At 41.0% G+C, this 15384-nt stretch overlaps 1 protein-coding gene across 1 annotated transcript in view; it reads right to left on the reverse strand.

Annotated features, from left to right (window-relative positions):
- The window catches only part of DTWD2 (DTW domain containing 2), a 425138-nt gene that overhangs the window by 277199 nt on the left and 132555 nt on the right, over window positions 1-15384 (reverse strand). The window contains exon 3 of the mRNA XM_082251766.1: window positions 14883-14973. Coding sequence (XP_082107892.1) covers window positions 14883-14973 — 91 coding nt within the window. The remainder of the gene's footprint in view (window positions 1-14882; window positions 14974-15384) is intronic.

Consider the following 15384-nt stretch of genomic DNA (forward strand, 5'->3'; position numbering starts at 1 on the left):
CATCAGTATTACCATCTAATTATCTTTGGAAGCTCATTTATCCAACCGGGTTGATGTTTTTTATTTGGATGATATTGTGTTTTTAATCTGATTTTACTTATGTTATGTCACACCTTATTACACTGATTTTGCTACCTTGCATTGGCACATGTGCCTAATAAAGTTTATTTTTGTTTAATTTGCAGAACGGTGTCCTTAGTTGACTCTTTCTCTGGAGGGATTCTTGTTCTCTCCATACCCTGTTTTTTACAGTACTGCTCTGTCAACGGCCACCTGTTGTGAATCTGGATTTCACCTATTTTTTCGTGCTCCCGTTCACTGGGGCCTTTGGGTATATGCTCTACTTTTGCCAAATCACTTTTACAGGTGGTGGAAGGGGGGACCTGTTTCATCGGATGCACTGTAAAGAATTAAAGGAATTTCTGATGTTCCTCCCCCTCTGTGACATCAGAAACTGGAAGCAACAAGAATTTTCTCAATTCCGGTTTCGGTTTGTTTGTTTACAAGCCGTTACCAGCTTGTAAAGAAGCTGATTTTTTTTTTTTTTGAATATTTAGTTCTATTAATTTTTGTGAAAATAGAAAAGATTACAACAGTTGCAAGAACAAAAACAACAAAAGAGATGACAAGAAACAAGAGATATAAAAATGGGCACACCGGATCATACTACCCTAAAATAGTCCACCACCCCCCCCCCCCCCCACCCCCAGCCTATTAGCCTTCCTCACCTCTCTCCCTAATTAGTTCGTAGCCAGGGGCTTCTTAGCTGTATATGTCACAAAATGTAGGCCCTACAGGAAACGTTTGGTTGAAGTTATTGCTGCCAAAGGAGGTTCAACCAGTTATTAAATCCAAGGGTTCACATACATTTTCCACTTGCACTGTGAATGTTTACATGTGTGTTCAATAAAAACATGGCAACATTTCATTCTTTGTGTGTTATTAGTTTAAGCAGACTGTGATTGTCTATTGTTGTGACTTACATGATGATGATCAGATCACATTTTAGGACCAATTTGTGCAGAAATCCATATCATTCCAAAGGGTTCACATACTTTTTCTTGCAGCTGTATAAATAAAACAGTATCTCACAAAAGTGAGTACACCCCTCACATTTTTGAAAATATTTTAATATATCTTTTTATGCGACAACACTGAAGAAATCACACTTTGCTACAATGTAAAGTAGTGCGTGTACAACTTGTATAACAGTGTACATTTGCGGTCCTCACCTGGTTGCTCTCACACACGCTTGAACCATCTAAATCAAATAAATGCATCTTGGTCTCATCAGAGCACAGGACATGGTTCCAGTAATCCATGTCCTTAGTCTGCCTGTCTTCAAACTGTTTGGGGGCTTTCTTGTGCATCATCTTTAGAAGAGGCTTTCTTCTGGGACAACAGGCATGCAGACAAACTTGATGCAGTATGCGTAGTATGGTCTGAGCACTGACAGGCAAACCCCCCACCCCTTCAACCTCTGCAGCAATGCTGGCAGCACTGATATGTCTATTTCCCAAAGACAACCTCTGGATATGACGCAGAGCACGTGAACTCAACTTCTTTGGTCAACCATGGTGAGACTTGTTCTGAGTGGAACATGTGCTGTTAAACTGCTGTATGGTCTTGGCCACCGTGCTGCAGCTCAGTTTCGCAGTCTTGGCAATCTTCATATAGCCTAGGCCAACATTATGAAAAGCAACAATTCTTTTTTTCAGATTCTTAGAGAGTTCTTTTCCACGAGGTGCCATGTTGAATCTCCAGTGACCAGTAAGAGAGTGAGAGCGATAACACTCAATATAACACACCTGCTCCCCATTCACACCTGAAACCTTGTAACACTAACGAGTCACATGATACCGGGGAGGGAAAATGGCTAATTGGGCCCAATTTGGACATATTCATTTAGAGGTGTACTCACTTTTGTTGCCAGCGGTTTAGACCTTAATGGCTGTGTGTTGTGATATTTTGAGGAGACAGCTAATTTACACTGTTATGCAAGCTGTACACTCACTACTTTACACTCACTACTTTTCATTGTAGCAAAGTCTCATTTCTTGTTGTCACATGAAAAGATATAAAAATGTGAGGGGTGTACTCACTTTTGTGAGATACTGTGTGTATGTATGTATATATATATATATATATATATATATGTATATATATATATACATACATATACACTCACACACGTGTGCCTCTTAAAAATAGACGATCATCAAAAAAGTTAACTTATTTCAGTAATAATATGCACAGTATAGTATGCACTCAATACTTGGTCAGGGCTCCTTTTGCATTAATTACTGCATCAATGTGGAATGGCATGGAAGTGATCAGCCTGTGGCACTGCTGAGGTGTTATGGAGTCCCAGGTTGCTTTGATAGCAGCCTTCAGCTCTTCTGCATTGTTGGGTCTGGTGTCTCTCATCTTCTCTATGGGGTTTAGATCAGGCGAGTTTGCTGGACAATCAAGCTCAGTAAAGCCGCGATCATTAAACCAGGTATTGGTATGTTTGGCAGTTTGGGCAGGTGCTAAGTCCTGCAGAGGGAAGCATTAAGTGCTCTAGAATTTCCTGGTAGAGATCTGCGCTGACTTTGAACTTGATAAAACACAGTGGACCAACACCAGCAGATGACATGGCTCTCCAAATCATCACTGACTCTGGAAACTTCACACTGGACCTCATGCAACTTGTATTCTGTGCCTCTCCACTCTTCCTCCAGACTCTGGGATCTTGATCTCCAAAAAAAATGCTAAATGTTCCACAGTCCGTGATAATTTGGGGAGCCACGTCATCTGCTAATGTTGGTCCACTTGCAGTGCACCCACTCTGACATCAGCAAAGAGTGGACTTCAGCCTGCTCCCTGCTGAAAACGGGTCACAGGAGTGCAAAATGAACTGCACTCCTTAGATCCACAGAAGAAGTACAGACAAACAAGCTTTGACTGTACGTCTCCTTTAAATATAAATATGAAACATACATATTGCAGCATAAGTTTTTTAAGGCTTTTTCTTCCTTCATTTTTACGTAGTGATCTGACCAGTACCACATTTCCTGTCTTAGATTTAGATGGTCTTCACTAACAAATTAAAGCTGAATTCCAGCAAACACTTTGTCTCAACCCTCTTTCTTCCACTTTTGCTGCACAGCCTGGTCTGTTAAAGGACGCTAAAAAATAACAGACATACTAACTAGATCACCAGGTGAAAAATAAAGGAAAAAAGCCTAATAGGAAAATGAATGCAGCCACCACATCTAAGTATTGCAATATAATAAATGCTTGTTTTGGGGTTTAATACCACTTTAGGTTAATTTAAACTTAAAAAAAAATAAAAATACATAATAATAATATCAGCACAAGAAACTGTACTTACATTTAATGTGAAGTGTCCTTTGTGCTGGTGAATGCTCTGTTGGGTGATTTCTAAGAACTACATTTTCCATAGTACCCTGCTGCCTACAAGCAGTGAATCCTGTACTGAATCCTGAAACTCCTCTTCTACAGAACTTCATAAATGTATGCCTCATATATATTGACTTGTTTTATCCTTTAAATCAGGGATTCTCAAATTATGGCCCTCCAGCTGTTGCGGAACCACACATCCCATGAGGCATTGTAAAACTCTGACATTCACAGACATGATTAGGCATGATGGGAACTGTAGTTTCTGAACAACTGGAGGGTCATAGTTTGAAGACCCCTGCTTTAATTAGTCTGTGTATATGAGTAAGCATTTAAAATTAAAATGGGGCTCAGAAATATATTCTCTGTTTTTAATTACTTTTATTGTTTTAATAAATATACAGTGCTTCCGGAAAGTATTCACAGCGCTTCACTTTTTCCACATTTTGTTATGTTACAGCCTTATTCCAAAATGGATTAAATTCATTATTTTCCTCAAAATTCTACAAACAATACCCCATAAAGACAACATGAAAGAAGCTTGTTTGAAATCTTTGCAAATGTATTAAAAATAAAAAACAAAAAAAAAATCCAATGTACATAAGTATTCACAGCCTTTGCTCAATATTTTGTTGAAGCACCTTTGGCACCAATTACAGCCTCAAGTCTTTTTGAGTATGATGCTACAAGCTTGGCACACCTATTTTTGGGCAGTTTCTGGCAGCTATGTCAGATTGGATGGAGAGCATCTCTGAACAGCAATTTTCAAGTCTTGCCACAGATTCTCAATTGGATTTAGGTCTGGACTTTGACTAGGCCATTCTAACACACCAGTATGCTTTGATCTAAATAATTTTATTGTAGCCCTGGTTGTATGTTTAGGACCATTGTCCTGCTGGAAGGTGAACCTCCACCCCAGTCTCAAGTTTTTTGCATGTTTCACGGTGGGGATGGCGTGTTCAGGGTGATGTGCAGTTTTAGTTTTCCGCAAAATAAAGCTTTTTGCTTTTAGGCCAAAAAGTTCAATTTTGGTATCATCTGAACAGAGCACCTTCCTCCCCATGTTTGCTGCGTTCCCCACATGGCTTCACACAAACAGCAAACAGGACTTTGATCTTTCATAAAGACCAGATTTGTGGAGTGCGCGACATAGTTCACCTGTGGACAGATTCTCCCACCTGAGCTCTGGATCTCTGCAGCTCGTCCAGAGCAACCACGGGGTTCTTGGATGTTTCTTTAATGATCTCCTTGCCCGGCCTGTCAGTTTAGGTGGATGGCCAAGTCTTGGTAGGTTTGCAGTTGTGCCATATTCTTTTCATTTCCGGAATATGAATTGAACAGCGCTCCTTAAAGCGGAGTTCCGGGCACAAAAACGATTTTTTTTTTTTTGTGCCCCTCCGCTAGGTAGAGCTCACCTGAAAAGGAATTGGATAGTTATTTTTATTTTTTTTGTTTACTCACCTTTTTATTGAAGATCGTAAATACTCACCTCTGACTGCTTCCTCCCTCGGAGCCGCGGCTCACCCCGTCACTTCCTGCCTTGCGATGATTAATGGGAGCTAAACGTCATAGCTCCCAGGAATCAATGCGACGGCACCGGCCCCGCTCGTCATTTCCGGGCTACGCCGCATTCCCCTGCTAAACAGCTTCTGGGCATGCCCAGAAGCTGTTTAGGAATGCGGCGCCCCACCGGCGAGAGGTGACGAGAGGGGCCGGTGCAGTGCATTCTGGGACACGAAGACGCGGAAGAAGACAGAGAAGAGGACCGCGCCGGCTTCAGCTGCCCACAACAGAGATGGAAACGCTGTGGAAGAAATTTTCTAAGTAAGTATTTCTTCTAAAAGGTAAGTGCGAACCGGGACAGATCAGAGGCTAGCCATTGTGGAATGTGCCCGGAACTCCGCTTTAAGATGTTGAAAGCTTGGGATCATTTTTTATAACCTAACCCTGCTTTAAACTTTACATAACAGCTGCATTTATACTGAGATTAAAATACACACAGGTGGACTCTATTTACTAATTAGGTGATTTCTGAAGGCAATTGGTTCCACTAGATTTTAGTTAGGGGTATCAGAGTAAAGAGGGCTAAATGCAAATGCACACCAAACTTTTCAGATATTTAAACCACATATAATTTTCCTTCCACTTCACAATTAAATGCCACTTTTGTTTGTCTGTCACATAAAATCCCAATAAAAATACATTTACATTTTTGGTTGTAACATGACAAAATGTGGAAAATTTCAAGGGGTATGAATACCTTTTCAAGGCGCTGTACATACACTGTATGGAAATGTAAAGAAAATGGATGGTAAAAATGGATGGTAAAGGATGTATACAGAAACAATTGACTGTAGGGAAGGTTGATGTGCAATCTGATATGAATTGATCAATTTTTATTCATATTCTGTTGTCCATTTTTTGTAACGGTGCAGATTACACCCACGGGAAATGGGCCTACAAACATCTTGTATTTTTTTTAATGAATACAAGGCACTTTAGGATTGGACAGATGGAGAGGAAGGGTCACAATCGCCACTACATTTAATGAGAGAATATCTTGAATTTGTTACAAAATTTACAAGACATTTACTGAATGGCAGAGGTACAGAAGCAAGTGATTCCCTATATTCACTGTAACATATCGCTCCAGCAGAACCAGGAACAGGGCAGCACTGAACAATGTGGCTCTTTCTCAGCTCACCTAGCTCTCCTGGCTCTCCTAGTTCCCTGAGACCTCTGGATTCCCTCTGTCCTCTGGACTCGCCTAGTGATCTCAGCTCTCTCAGGCCTCCAAACTCGCTTAGCTATCTCAACTCTCTCAGCCCTGTGGATAAGGAACCTCCTGTCTCCAGCATGGAATACTGTCTCTTGAGGAGAGTACAACTGTCTCGTAGTGAGTGAACTGAGCTATGCCCAAGCCTGTTATTAAACACTAACTCTTCAAAGTCTCCAAACACCAAAACCTAATCCGGAAATACCAAAACTCAGGGAAAACCAAACGATCAGTTTAATCCGCTCTAAATTGATTAAGAATGCTGAATATTTAGTGAAGGTTCAGTGTCAAGAGTAGAGCTTACAAAGACTAAGTACACTGGCTAGCCTTTGCAGTTTAATGGTACATTACAAAGGGCGATTTGGCTTGAGGAAAATGACAGCGGCAGAAATTTGTCAAGCAGTGATTGCTACAGGTCATTGCTAGCTTTGCGAGCAGCCACGAATAGCTGCCCCCTGTCAAAGTGTACGGGCTTGGTGGTCACAGCACATTACTCACAGGGGTCAAAAACAGCTGAAGGGATTAGCATGTTTCTGCCACTGTAATTCGCACTGGGCCAAATCCCCCATGAAAATATAGCCTACTTTTATTGACACGTAGGTCCAGTACATCAGGCTTCCGATGCTGGGGCTCAACATCACACAGGATACAAAGGAAAGAACAGCCTCTTGGCCACATTATTACAGTCAAAGCCACCATCTTTCCCTGTACTGACTGTAATCTTTCAGTCTTTTGCTATTTGGACTAGTTTGTCCCTCAGTATGTTTCAACACAGATTTTCATCACTCTCAGGAGATAATTTTATCAGGTTGCCTGTCCTTCTGGCCAGAACACAGACACACACACTCCTAGAGCCTGTCTGTACACACACTGCTACCTGGTGTAGCACAACTCTCCTACTTATAGATTTATGAGAGAGAACCGAATGTGTATAGTGTCTGATATCACATATGCTGTGCATAGTTGCCAACAGTCCCGATTTGCCCGGGACATTCAAGCCAATTCAGAACAATGTCCTGGTCTGATCGTGTCCCCAGCAGAACCCGAGAAAATATTATTTGACCCAGGCAGGGGTGGACTGGGCCGGGGGGGGGGGGGGTCTAAACCCACGTAATAAAGCTGCACTGCTCCCCCCTCACCCGAAGCGGAGTGAGCCTGGAGCGGCAATGGTGTCATCCAGGGCAGCCCACATAGTAAACTGAGTGGCTGGGTGATGGCTGGAGAGGGAGGGATGACACAGAAAACTTCAGCCAGTTACTGGCTGAGGAGGTAGCAGGGGGTGGGTTGCACCGCCTCCCAGCCATTGGGTGTGCTGTTCACTGCCCTGATACTGCCGGTGTTGTGGCATGGAGCTGCCTTGGAAAGAAGCCAGCTGCATTAGTGATTGAGGTGAGCAAAAACAAAGTACATTGTTAATATGGCTGAACTGTAGTAGAATCTCACTTTGTCTGCAAAGAACAAAGTGCATTATGGCAGAGAATCCAACTCGCTCTCTCTCACACCTTCCTTCTCTCTCCCTCCTCCCTCTTTCTTTCTTTCCTTCTCTCTCCCTCCTTCCATCCCTCTTTATTTCCTTATCTCTCCCTGCCTCCATCCCCCTTTCTTTCCTTCTTTCTCTCTTCCCCCCTCCATCCCTCTTTCTTTCCTTCCCTCTTCCTCCCTCCTTCTATCCCGCTTTCTTTCCGTCTCTCTCTCTCCCTACCTCCTATCTTTCCTTATCCCTCCCTCCCTCCCTCCATCCCACTTTCTTTCCTTATCTCTCTCCCTCCATCCAACTTTCTTTCCTTCTCCCTTCCTCCCTCTTTCTTTCCTTCTCTCTACCTCCCTTCCTCCCTCCATCTTTCCTTTGCTCTCCTTCTCTTCCTCTCTTTTTTCTCTCTCTCCCTCTCTTCATTCTCCCTCCATCCCTCTTTCATCTCAGACTCTAACCACACCCCCTTTAAGCCACAGCCAATATTTAACATAGTTTAAAAAAACGCCCATTTTTCATTCCTACTAGACAACGCCTACAAAGGAATGCCCAGCCCCTCATTAAAATAATACTCCGCCTACAGACAAAAAAGTGTCCCTAAAAATGTTTTGAGAATGTTGGCAACTATGGCTGTGTATGGTAACTTTCTTCCTTTATTTCTTTTAATATTGATACATATTAAATGTGAACATTTTGAACTCTGTGTGCTGTCCATTCCTGAAATCAATAGTTTTACACCTTAAAAATACCATTGTATTGTCATAATATTTTCTACTAGGTCTTGGGGATGTGGTGTATGGTGCAGCCCCTTAGAGTTATTTAATCAGTTTCTCTATTGTTAATACCACATAGGACTTCTTTATTCATACTCTTTTCCCAGTATAGACTCTCACATCAATGAAAATGGGTATGAATTGTTATTGTTTTTTGTTTGCATAGAGGAATATATTCATGTACTAGTTGTAGCTTTGCTATATATTCAGTTGGGTTGTACTGAATCAAAGTGGGATTTGTCACTGATCTTTGTTACAATTGGAAGCTTAAATTCATACAAATGTGACTCTGTATCCATTATATCTATGTGTACCAAACTCTGTACCTTTTCCTTTTTTTTTCTCATGCTCATGTTGAGCATGTGGAATGCTGTACCAATTTGTATTTTGCTTCTTTGTCAATAAAAATAGTTAAAAAAAATGAAAATGGGTAAGAAAATGACTGAAACAGCATACAGTCTTGCAAGCCATTTGAGAAATTAATGAAAGAACTGATTAGAAACACACAGTAACAGTGAGAGACAAAATAATAAAAATATCCAGGAAAATGCATTTAAAAAAAGTCATAAATGTATTTGCATTTTAAAGAATTAAATAAGTATTTGACCCCTTCGCAAAACATGACTTAGTACTTGGTGGCAAAACCCTTGTAGACAATCACAGAAGTCAGATGATTCTTGTAGTTGGCCACCAAGTTTGCACAAATCTCAGGAGGGATTTTGTCCCACACGTCTTTGCAGATCCTCTCCAAGTTATTGCGATTTCGAGGCTGACATTTGGTAACTCGAACCTTCAGCTCCCTTCACATATTTTGTATGGGATTAAAGTCTGGAGACTGGTTAGGGAACTCCAGGACCTTAATGTGCTTCTTCTTAAGGCACTCCTTTGTTGCCTTGGCATTGTGTTTTGGGTCATTGTCATGCTGGAATACCCACCTACGACCCATTTTTAATGCCCTGACTGAGGGAAGGAGGTTTTCACCCAAGATTTGACATGGCCCCATCCAATGTCTCTTTGATGCGGTGAAGTTGTTCTGTCCCCTTAGCAGAAAAACACCCCAAAAGCATAATGTTTCCACCTCCATGTTTGATGGTGGGGATGGTGTTCTTGGGGTCATAGGCAGCATTCCTTCTCCTCCAAACACGGCGTGTTGAGTTGATGCCAAAGAGCTGGATTTTGGTCTCATCTGACCACAACACTTTCACCAAGTTCTCTTCTAAATCATTCAGACGTTGATTGGAAAACTTCAGACAGGCATGTACATGTGCTTTTTTAAGCAGGGAGGCCTTGCAGGCGCTGTAGGATTTCAGTCCTTCATGGCGTAGTACGTTATCAATTTTTTTCTTGGTGACTATGGTCACTCACAGCTGCCTTGTGATCATTAACAAGATTCTCCCATGTAGTTCTGGACTGATTCCTCAACGTTCTCATGATAACAGAAACTCTACAATGTGAAATCTTGCATGGAGCCCCAGACTGAGGGAGATTGACAGTTATTTTATGTTTCTTCCATTTGCAAATAATCGCACTAACTGCTTGGCGATGGTCTTGTAGCCTATTCCAGCCTTGTGTAGGTCTACAATCGTGTCCCTGACATCCTTGGACAGCTCTTGACTATGGTGGAGAGATTGGAATCTGATTGATTGCTTCTGTGGACAAGTGTCTTCTATACAGGTAACAAGCTGAGATTAACCACTTGCCGACTGCGCACAGTATATTTACTGCGGCAGTCGGCCCCGGCCAGGCAGAGTGACGTAGGTCTACGTCACTCGCCTGTCACTCCTTCTAGAGCCAATAGCGGGCGGGCGCGCGCCCGCTGAGGCTCGTTCACGGAGGAGTGCGGGAGTGTGACTGGCGGACCCGATGTCCGCCAGTCACACTACGATCGCCGGTACAGCGGGAGAAAGACAGAGCGGCTTATGTAAACAAGCCGCCTGTCTGTTCTCCCTGTGTAAAAGTGAAGATCTGACAGTTCTACTATGTAGAACTGTTGATCTTTGTTTTTACAATAGTAGACCTGTCCCTGCACAGTTAGAATCACGCCCCTAGGACACACTTAACCCCTCCCTGTCCAATAAAGTTAACCCCTTCCCTGCCAGTGTCATTTTTGCAGTAACAGTGCATATATATAGCACTGATTACTGCAGTAATGTCACTGGTACCCCCAAAAGTGTCAAAAATGTCAGTCAAGGGTCCGATCTGTCCGCCGCAATGTCGCAGTACCGCAAAAAAAAACGCAGATCGCCGTCATTACTCGTTAAAAAAAAAAACACCAAAAATGACAAAAATCTTTCCCTTTGTTAGTAAACGCGATAACTTTTGCGCAAACCAATCAAAATACGCTTTTTGCGATTTTTTTTACCAAACATAGGTAGCGTAAAACAAATTGGCCGGAAATGTTAAAAAATTTTGATTTTTACATTTTTTTTGTGGGGAATTTCATATAAAAAAAAGTGAAAAATATTGTTGTTTTTGCAAAAATTACGCTCTTTTTTTGTTTATAGCGCGTGATCAAAAAATCGCACAGGTGATCAAATACCACCAAAAGAAAGCTCTGTTTGTGGGGAAAAAAAGGACGTGAAATTCGTTTAGGTACAGCGTCGCACGACCGCGCAATTGTCCGTTAAAGTCACGCAGTAAAAAATCACAAAAAAACCCCTGGTCTTTTAGCAGGAAAATCCTCCGGTGGTAAAGTGGTTAAGAGCATGTTACCTCTATAAAAGACACCTAGGAGACAGAAGTCTTGCTAATTGATAGGGGATCAAATATTTACCGTATATCACTCATTAAAATGCAAATCAATTTATAACTTTTTGAAATGCATTTTTCTGGATATTTTTGTTGTTATTCTATCTGTCAGTGTTAAAATAAACCTACCATTCAAATTCTAGACTGATCATTTATTTTCAGTGGGCAAACGTACAAAATCAGCAGGGGATCAAATATCTTTTTCCCTCACTGTATGCTCAGCATGTCAATTTGTGGAAAAACCCTTATACCAAAACCATTCTGGATAATATAACCCATACTTGTGTGTAGCCACCCGTGGTTGCAGGAAAGAAAATCATACCAGCTATGGCCGGCTTAAAAAGAGATTCTTTCGGTTTCTTTTGTCTGCCTAAGAGGACCAGGGAGTGTTAAAAGTGGTAGTGAAGCCTTGTTTTTAAACTTGTAACTGCAGGTAAGCCTACAAGGCTTACCTGTAGGTACAGTGAATATCTTCTAAACTTGCACTGTTTAGAAGATATTCACACTGCATTCAGGTGGTGACGTCACCGGCACATGTGCTCTAAAAGGACGGCATACCCGTGCGGTCCCTTCAAGACTCTGTGCCCCGGTCGTGTGCGCAGGAGTAACATCATCGCAGGTTGTCCAATCAGACAGCCGAAGCATGCAAACCTAGAAGGAAGACCAGGTGAAGATGGAAGCCCTGTCAGCGGTGAGAACACGCTGCTGGAGGGCTTCATTCTAAGGTAAGCATTTCAATTAATTTCATGTCTTGCAGGTTTTTTTTTTTTTTTAAAAGGCTGCGGTTTACTACTGCTTTAACGGTTATATTTCAAGTGCTACATGGTTTCTGCAAAGAAATTCCCTGTGCTCCAGTGACTCTTCCTGATTTCTAGAATTACATGACTATATCTCCAGCTACCTGTTCATCTCATCACGAGACAATGGGATAATCTGTATTGCATAGCCAAGGAAAGACTGGTCAGCTACATACCGATAAACTGTTTTTAGAATAGCGTCTGCTGAAAAAGAAAACAGTCCAGGGAAGAAACTCTCTAGGTGAATCATTGGGACTCACACCTGTTATTTCTTTTCAGTGTGTAGTAACCACTTTGTTACTTTGGAACTGAAATTGTTACTGCACAGTTGTCTAGGCCCCCAATTCAGACTCAGCTCATCAATGGACAAGTTTGGAGCTAATGTTAGAGTTTACTGAGGTGAAAGGGAACTGATATAATAAATTTGCTGATGTTCCAATGGCAACGCTGTGATTCCACTTGTAATTATTGAACTTGTTGCATTCTTTTTTCTTTTTTTTTCAGCGTGCAGACACTGAGTCACAGGATTTCAAGGGTGTCACCAGTAGGAACTGCACCTGCATACTTATCAAAGCCAAAATTTACAGGTGTACAACATGGATACAACATACTCACAGGCTCAGAGTGGTAATCTAGCAGAAGCCAAGATGGCTTCTTTCTAGAAAATTATCTTTAAACCAAAGAGAACTCCTGGGAGCTCTGATGTTTCCTTGATGCGTTTAGAAAATATGTTTTTATACGCAGAGATGCAAGTTGGCATGCTTTTTTCATGTCAATGTTGCTTTATCTCTGCAATGTGGTGCAACATGTTTACAGACAAATCAAACCATATCTTAAAATAATATCACTACAGCATTTTTTTCATTCAGGTGATAGAAGAAAACCAGCAGACAGCGAAAAGCGGAAGGTTTTATCAGGACAGTGACTTCCAGTAACAAATGCGTGACAAGTCAAGACACTCATGTGGTTCAGATCTACTATGACAATGATGGGAATGACAGTCTTGCATCCAGTAGCTAATTAAACTTCTTGTAACAGCCTTTATGCATTTTCATAAAAACAATTTACTGTGAGCTTGCACTTATCACAGAAAAAGATTAAATTGCAAAATCCTTTAGACAGCTGTTAAATCTGTCCTGAAAGACGCAAACGAAGTGCTCAGGCTAAAGTGTTCTGAGCTTGGAGAACATCCACGGATTCTCATATACATCAGTTTAAAAAGTATCTCAGATAAGTCGCTTAATCAAACTTAATTACAACAATCTATTTTTAAATCCTGCTCGAATAACTATATCAAATTTATCTTCTTATTGTCCCCCAAACAGTTCCCAGAAAAGTAGATATCAGACCACATTATGCTATCGGAGCCAAGCAGTCTCTACAGAATTCTAAAATGCTGCAGTAGCTGGAGAGCAGAGGGAGGATGTAAGCAGTACGAGGATGTAACACAGAAAGTTGCAAAATTTGAACAAAGAAAATAATTCTCACTGTATAGCTGTGTCCACATTTTAACAAAATAAAAATAAAAAATCAATATATATATATATATATATATTTATTTATTTTATTTTTTTTTAAGTAAAGTGTCCTCTTAGCTTTAACCAACTCCCTATGTTTAAAGTGTAAGCCCACTTAGTGGGCACTGATGCCCTTGTTGGCACTGCACAGACTCTGTTTGAAGATGTTTATTGTCAAATTTGGTTCCAAAAAATTAACTCACTTTTAAATGCTAAGGTCATTAATAATTCTGGTTCTGAAAAGTGAACCTACAGTTTAAATGCTAAAGGCGTTTCTAAAGGTCTTGCTATCTAACTGAAGTTTTTTTCTCCAGGGGAGAGCTGACCTGGACTAAAATCAGAATAAACAGGAATATGAAAGCTTGGTTGCATTGCTAAGGGGGGGGGGGGTCAAGGACAGGAGTATAGAAACATGGTCTGAAAGCTGGAGAGGAGAGAGGCTTTTCTACTTTGCACAGATAGAGAAAGGGCTCCCATGGATGCATGCATTAGGCATTTTCTATTCATAAAGTGCCTCATTAAATTAAGTATTCTAATACCAGCCACAGATGGTTTGAATCTTGGCTGGTTCAGCAGGGACCGGCCCGAGAATCAAATCATCTATGGGCAGGCTGTTTGTACCATCAATCCACTAGCGTACAACCAGCATGTCAGATTTTTAGCATGCAATTATTGCCAGCAGCTATAGCTGCTAGAAGTAATCACTGTGTTCTCTCGGCACACAATAGCTTTGTGGGAGAGATTCCCCCATCAACAATGACTGTGTTGATGGGGGAATTGAGCGATTTTCTTTCCTGCAACACATGATCTGCCTAAGATTCAGTGAGTAGATGGATGTGCTGCTTTGTTGTATGCTGCCATGGGGTATTTCTAAAGGTAGTTTAGTCTGAATGCATGGGTGTATGGTAAATTTTGTATTTATATTTTTTTCTTAATTCTTCTTGATTTTCTTTCATCTATTTGAACAGATTGCCATGGAAACATGCAGATAAATGTTTAAACGCAGTACTGCAGCTGATTCAGAGATATTTTCCTTTTTAGGGTCAGCCCCCCTTCCCCCGTGGCCCCCCTCCCTGCTGCTGCATAGCAAATAAGAAGACACCCTCTTTCCCTGTAGTGAACAAAATAGGCAAGTATTTTTGGTTTGTTATTTACTCATTTATTTATTTTTACTATTTACGATTACCCTGTTATACAAATAAATGTATACAACGATTGGTGAGAAAGAAAAATCAAATTTAAAAAAACTTGATATTTTTATTACACAAGCTGTAGTAGGCAACATACAGCCCGTTATGTGATCTAGCCAGCGCAGGAAGCTGCAGGAGGTGGCAGTCAGTCTTTTCCCAGAACATCAGACTTAACAATGTGACAGGTTCCCATACCCTCACTCACCTCGGCTGGATGTTGAACAATGTACAAACACGTGGAAACGCTAATGGGTTGAGCTGGCAGGAAAGGACACAGGCACACCTTTTGAGGACGGCTAGAGGTAATAAAAACAACAAAATGAATGGATTAAACAGAAACTGCACTATAATCATGAAAGAATAAAAATTTTATCACACTATCACAGATGCACATGTTCTTCAATTTCAGCATCTGAAATGTAAAATACAAGGCACTTGGTATAGATAAAATGATGTCCAAAAGAAATGTGTAGTCAGTGACTCTGACATGCTACTTATGAGAAATTTATAATTTAGTACTTTGACTAATTAGATGTACAGAATTCCGCCGAGTCCTTGCAAACAGCACCTCGAGGACAAAGCCCATGTAGTTTGGAAGTTGCTTTATATACAGTATATCAACATTCTGGAATGAAAAATATTGCTGTTTATTTATTGGCTCACTATTTCCCCATACTAAGAGAAAGTCGGGTAATGAATATGGAGAC

This window comes from Pelophylax lessonae (genome assembly GCF_965119305.1).
Source record: "Pelophylax lessonae genome assembly, chromosome: 1".
Lineage (NCBI taxonomy): Eukaryota > Metazoa > Chordata > Amphibia > Anura > Ranidae > Pelophylax > Pelophylax lessonae.